This window comes from Octopus sinensis, linkage group LG30 (genome assembly GCF_006345805.1).
Source record: "Octopus sinensis linkage group LG30, ASM634580v1, whole genome shotgun sequence".
NCBI lineage: Eukaryota > Metazoa > Mollusca > Cephalopoda > Octopoda > Octopodidae > Octopus > Octopus sinensis.
In genome coordinates this window covers 537,633-545,132 of record NC_043026.1, presented here as the reverse complement: position 1 = coordinate 545,132, position 7,500 = coordinate 537,633, and the positions used below count along the sequence as shown (strand labels likewise).

General features: G+C 35.3%; 1 protein-coding gene across 1 annotated transcript in view; it reads left to right on the top strand.

Moving 5' to 3' along the window:
• Nucleotides 1-7,500, top strand: part of LOC118768483 — a 30,730-nt gene that overhangs the window by 8,040 nt on the left and 15,190 nt on the right. Inside the window, exon 4 of the mRNA XM_036515100.1 lies at nucleotides 1,786-1,976. Coding sequence (XP_036370993.1) covers nucleotides 1,786-1,976 — 191 coding nt within the window. The remainder of the gene's footprint in view (nucleotides 1-1,785; nucleotides 1,977-7,500) is intronic.

The window sequence follows — 7,500 nt, the reverse complement described above, 5'->3', positions numbered from 1 at the left end:
GAGCGAAGAAGTGTATACCCACGCAGGATAAATATAGGAGAATTTGTTTTGGGATTTGAAATGTAGAGAATTTGTTTTCAAATCCCAAAAAAATCTCTTATGCATATATATACATATATGTGTGTGTTAGTGTGTGTGTGTGTGTGTGTGTGTGTATTACATGGAAAAATGCGAGCTAGAAAAATAATGTTCTTAAGATTATAAACCTGGAAAAGTACAGGACAAGTTATTATTCCTATTTGTTATTACTTGTTACTTCTATTAAATTTTTTTTTAAATAACTCAAAATATATTTTTTGCACATAAAAGAATTCATTTTTTAAATTATTAATTAATAATTAGAGATATGAAAATAGGTTATAAGAAATAGTAGTACATAATCATTTAGTACAATAAATAGAATAATACAAATCTTAGTTATATATTACAATAAAACCCACCTATAACAACAAATGCACAGTAGAATTTGCTTGAGTTATTGCCTAAGTTATTGCCAAGTCTTCACATTTTTAGAGTTGACTCGATGCCTTTTTTTACATAATTAATTTGTCTACCATATATACTATTCTGCTTTGCATAAAACTTTAGCGATATTGGTACTTCTGACTCATTTTCAAAGTATTGTAGTGCGGCAATATTTTTTTTAAATGATGCTGCCTTTTTAATTATAATGTTACTTTGTAAATTAAAATGAAATAATTTTTAATATTCAAATTTTATCCTTAGCTGCAATATTTGAAGTAAAAATTTTCTTGTTCTGTACTTTACCAGATGTAATAACTTGTCCTGAACTTTTCCACGTGTAATAACTTGTCCTTTACTTTTCCAGATTTGTAATCTTAAGAATATTATTTGTCTTGCTCGCATTTTTCCATGTAATCCATGTTTTTTCCAGGGTAAGCTATTATGCTAATTAATAATGTGTCAATTAATAATTTAAGATTTTACCTTATTGAAAATTGAATAATAAATTTAGTAAATTTCTAAATATTATTTCAATTTTTTTTCATTTTTGTGATTGAATTATGATTATTATTATTATTGAATTGAAATAAAAGTTTTAATTTAAAAAATAAAAATAAAAATAAAAATAGTTAAACTAATTGCAAATTAGTGGTGTCGTTGATAATTTTTCCTTACCTCAATAATGCCGGTGACATATATTCATTTCTTCATTGCCCAATATAGAAGGTACAAACAAGGACAGACAAAGGGATTAAGTCGATTACATCGATCCTAGTGCGTAACTGGTGCTTATTTAATCGACCCCGAAAGGATGAAAGGCAAAGTTAACCTCGGTGGAATTTGAACCCAGAATGTAACGGCAGACGAAATACTGCTAAGCATTTCGCCCGGCGTGCCAACGATTCTTCCAGTAACAAACAAGATGAGTACAAATATCCATCAAATGTAAATAATGTACATAATTCCTCATCTCTCAAATATAGAACTTGAATTCTATAACTGTTTCATCGCCGCTTTACGAGGAGTCTATTGCTGGGATAGTATATAATGTTACTGTTTATATAAACTCACCGGATATTTATGAATTTTCAGATATATCAATAGTGAAGCGATACATTTTCGTTCGATGAGAGTATCGGATAACCGATACTCGTGGACGGGCTTTATAAAGCAGACGCTGAGGTTATAACTCGTATACATATGTATGTATGTATGTATGTATGTATGTATGTATGTATGTATGTATGTATGTATGTATGTATGTATGTATGTATGTATGCATTTATGCAAATGTATGTAAATATATGTATGTATTTCCAGGAATACAGTTGAAAGAGTAAATGGTACAGCAGAACTATGGAAGACTGTTAATCGTACAGTCGTTGCTTTAACAAATACTCAATTCCGAATTGTGGTTGGACAATCCAGTTATGGACCTGCCGTATCTGAGGGCAACCCAGAGTTGACATATTTGTGTGAAGTAGGATTCCTGAAGACCGAGTCAGGCTGTGGCAAGTAGAACATATTGTCAATATTTATACTAACAACCGTACAGATATTATTTTCTACTCTAGGCACAAGACCCGAAGTTTTAGGGGAGGGGCCAGTCGATTAAATCGACCATAGTACGCAACTGGTACTTAATTTATAACCCCCGAACGGATGAAAGGCAAACTCGACCTCGGCGGAATTTGAACTCTGAACGTAAAGACCGTCGAAATACCGCTAAGCATTTGCCCGGCGTGCTAACGATTCTGCCAACACGTTGCTTTTTTTTATTCTAGGCACAATACTCGAAAATTTGGGGAAGAGGGCCAGTCGATTAGATCGACCTCAGTAAGCAACTAGTATTTAATTTATCGACTCCAGAAAGGATGAAAGGCAAAGTATACCTTGGCTGAATTTGAACTCAGAACGTAACATCAGACGAAATACCGCTAAGCATTTCGCCCGGCGTGCTAACGTTTCTATCAACACGCCGCCGCCTTCTACTTCTAAATTTTGGAGGAGATAGCCAGTCGGTTAGATCGACCTCATTACGCAACTGGTACTTAACTTATTAATCCCCAAATGATGAATAGCAAAGTTGATCTCGGCGGAATTTGAACTCAGAACGTAACGGCAGACGAAATACCAATTTCTTTACTACCCACAAGGGGCTGAACACAGAGAGAACAAACAAGGACAGACAAACGGATTAAGTCGATTATATCGACCCCAGTGCGTAACTGGTACTTCTTTAATCGACCCAAAATAGATGAAAGGCAAAGTCGAACACGGCGGAATTTGAACTCAGAACGTAGCGGCAGATGAAATACCGCTAAACATTTCTGCCTGCTCGCCGCCTTAACAACCGCATAGATATGAAAAAGAAACCCACCTCAGGGACATCGGGTGCTATATCTAATTTTTTTTTGTTTTACGCTTTCTTCATTCTCAGAGTCAAGTGTTTGAAGCTTCAACTTCAACATAAATACAAGTATATATGTATATCGTTTACTTGTTTCTCTCAATGGACTGAGGTCATACTGCAGCATCGCCTTCAAAATTTTTTAGTCGAATGAATAGATCTCAGTACGTATTTTTTTGTTAGGCCTCGTACCTATTCTATCGGTTTCTTATGCCCAACCGCTAGTTACGGGGACCTAAGCACACCAACACCAGTTGTCAAGTGGTGGTGAGGAACAAATACAGACACAAAGAGACAGGACACACACAGATATATATATATATATGTGTGTGTGTGTGTGTGTGTGTGTGTGTGTGTGTGACTGTGAGTGTGTGTGAGTGTGTGTGTGTAAGTATATATATATATGAATAATTATATATATATATATATATATATATATATGAATAATTATATATATACATATATGTGTGTGTGTGGATCAAACAGTTTGGCTCAAATTCCTTTAGTACGACGGGCTTCTTTCTGTTTCCGGCCGCGAAATCCACTCACAAGGATTTGGTTGACTCGAGGCTATAGAAAAACACACGCAAGATGTCACACAGAGGGAATGAAGCCTAAATCATGTGGTTGGGAAGCAAGCTTATTACCACACAGCCACGCTTGCGGCTATATATATGCATATACAGAGAGAGAAACAGACAGACAGAGACATACATACATACATACATACATACATACATACATACATACATACATACATACATACATGCAAACAAACATACATACATACATACATACATACATACATACATACATACATACATACATACTATTGGCCACACAGGGCTGAACACAGCGGGAACAAATACAAATGTAGAGCTTTTCTTTTCGAAGATAAAAAAAAAGAAAAAGAGAAAAAAAGGAAACAAATGTAAAATTCCGATCAAAAGGGATCGTAAAAAAAGGCGATCAAAAGGGATCGTGTATCACAGAAAGAAACAAGATTAGGTTCATCCGTGGAAAGAAAAGCCTACAGAAAAGACAACGGTAACCTCAGGCAGGAAGGAAATAAACACATGAGAGCAAAGTGCTCTCTCTCTCTCTCTTTTACGATTTACAGGATCATGCGTCTTTGCTACATTCACCCACCTTTTTTTGAAACTTTCACGAGACAAAACCTGCCTCTCCATTCTCACCTTCCTTTTCAAGTGGTACTTGAAAAAGTTGATGAGCGATTATCCAGAGAGGTAAGTGTTTGTCTCTAATCCTTTGGCTCGAGTCCACCACACACATTCTTTCACCATGGCCACCTGTACGATGAAAACTGACTTGCCTTCCCGATTGAGGGGGCGGAGCAATTTTCACGATAAACTCAGCCGACAGGCGGATCGTCCCACACATGGCAGCATCCAGACGGATAGATAGATAGATAGATAGATAGATAGATAGATAGATAGATAGATAGATAGATAGATAGATAGATAGATAGATAGATAGATAGATAGATAGATAGATAAGCACATGAGCTAACTTAATTTAAACAAAAGTGTCTTGCCACTTAGTGAGTGGCTTGAATTCTGCAACAGAATTCAAATCCTGAAGAAACATGAATATATTCATATATACATGCAGACGTATATACATACATATACAAGCAGAGAGAGATACATACATACATACATACATACATACATACATACATACATACATACATACATACATACATACATATATACATAACCATATTATCACATACGCATGCGCATACACAAAACACAAGTGCAGACATATATCTGGATTTTGTAATGGATATAAAGAATATACATTCTCCTGGGAAAAGAGAGATATGCAGTAAAGCTGTAATAGGAAAACTAACCACTAAAAAAGGCTTCCATCAACAGGTGTTATGAAATACCAAAGAGGAGGTATAAATAAATCACGATAAAAGCATCAAATACTATTCCAAGATGTTAATATGTTATTGATACGACTTATAGCAATTGTATTATAGTTCGTACAACTAATTTATATAAAAAAAAAGACTGCATACAAGTTTATTTCAGACCACCCAGTTGCCGTGTTGAGATATTTAATAAATATCTACGTCTAAAAGGCCGACATGTTTATGTTATAAAGAGCTGCTTTATATGATGATCAGACGATTATCAATATGAGTGTATGTGTGATTATATATATATACACACACCTATATAGATGTATGTATGTATGTTTGTATGTGTCTTCTATTTTTAATTATTATATATCTTCCACTGAGGAAAGAGCCGGTTTCCAAAAAAGATACAAAGCTCCATCTTTGGGATGTAGTTAGCATAGACAAATTCACATATGTACGTATGTATGTATGCATGTATATATGCATGTATATATATGCATGCATATATACATATATACTGTATATATACATACATACATACATGCATGCATGCATGCATGCATGCATACATACATACATACATACATACATACATACATACATACATACATACATACATACAAACATACATACATTCATACATACATACATGCATACATACATACATACATACATACATAATACATACATACATACATACATACATACATACATACATACATACATACATACATGTCAGCAGTAAATAGACACCCCATAAAGCATCGTTTTATATTCTAACTTGCAAAGATTTATATCTTTTATTAATTCACATTTTTTGTTTCCGGTTCTGTATGTGACTGTTTAATCATGGCATGTACAAAAGAAGCGTTGGAATTGTCTGAAAGAAACCGTATTGTGGGTCATTCTGAAGATGGACATAGTGAGCGTAAAATCGTAGGAAACCTTGGGATCCCGCTTTCTTCAGTTAATAGAGTGATTGTGAAATTCACCAGAGAGAGGAATAAGTCCACATCACCTCGTCCAGATCAACCAGGGCCCTCTGACAGGATCCTTCTCTTTGTTAAGAGAAGTGTAGAGGATAATCCTCGTTGCAAGGCCTCTGACATAGCAGAACAAGTTGATGTCAGTCCCAGAACAGCAGTCAGGTATCTTCACAAACTTGGTTACTATAGCAGAACAGCAAGAAGGAAGCCATTTCTTCGACCAGCCAACATCAAGCGGAGAAAAGATTCAGCCAGTGAGATGGTGAAGAGGCCACTAGCATTTTGGGGCACTGTCATATTCTCTGTATTTCCTGACAGTGTTCGAGTGTGAGTCTGGAGACTCTGCGAAGCAGAACTTAATATGAAAAGATTGCAGCCAACAATGAAACACGACGGCTATTCTGTGATGGCCTGGGGAGCAATGTGGAACAATGGTTGATTAGAGCTGGTAGAGTGTGGGGAAAACATAAACTCAGATACATATGTGTTCATATTTCAGAAAGGACTCCTTCCAGTCTTCTCCAAAGGTGAAATGATTAAAGACCCTTTATTTATGGAAGATTGAGCTCCTTGTCACACGGCTAAAATGACCCAAGATTTGTTGGATGAGAATGGCATTAAAAAGCTTCCATGGGCAAGCCAGTCATCAGATATGAACCCTATTGAACACCTCTGGGACATAATGGACAGGACACTTCATAAAAAGCACAAGGAAGCATCTTCAAAGTCATGAGTTTTGAGATTACTGCATGAAACTTGGCAAGATATTCCGCAAGAGAATATTTATCTGATCAGTAACATTCCTAATAGTGTCCTTGCATTGGAAAATACATCGGGCATGTCTACTAAATATTAAACACTCACATTATAACAATTAATAAATATTTTGAATGTATAATTTCAGATTTAGATAAATTTTAATGATTATAAGTGTGTCTATTTATTTGTGTCATATCTGTGTATACATATATATATATGCATAGACAGACAGACAGATAGATGCGCACACGCGCCGTCTAATGACTTGTATCTAAAGATACATGTATATAAATAAATAGTTGTGAGAACTTTTTGAAAAACAAAGAAACAATGAGTAAGCCAAACAACCTTACTGTGAAGTTATAGAGATAACCATTTAAGAAAACGCAAATTTATTTCTAGAATTCGTAAAAAATATATTACCATCACTCAGTAATAAATCCTGCCTATAATAGGCGCATACGTAGGTGTGTGGTAAGAAGCTTGCTTCCAAACCACATTGCTTTGGGTTCAGTCCCACTGCGTAGCACTTTGGACAAGTGTCTTCTAATATAAGCTTGGGTCGACCAAAGCCTTGTGAGTGGATATGGTAGATGGAAACTGAAAGAAGCCTGTCGTGTATATATATGTATAAATGTATGCCTGCATGTATGCATGCATGTATGTATGCATATATGTATTGTGTGTATCTTTTTATGCATGTCTTGACAACCGATGTTGGTGTGTTTATGTCCCTGTATCTTAACAGTTCGTAAAAATAGACAGATAAAATATGTACTAGGCTTTAAAAAACTAAGTCTTGTGATCCATTTGTTCGACTAAAAAACCCTTCAAGGCGGTGCCCTAGCATGGCCGCAGTCAAATTACACATAAAACGAGTAAAAGATAAAAGATATACAGGGGATGGACAAAATAATGGAAACACCTAGCATCTTAGCATCATAATTTTGAAACATCTATAAAACCGTCAAAAGCTTGTTTATTTT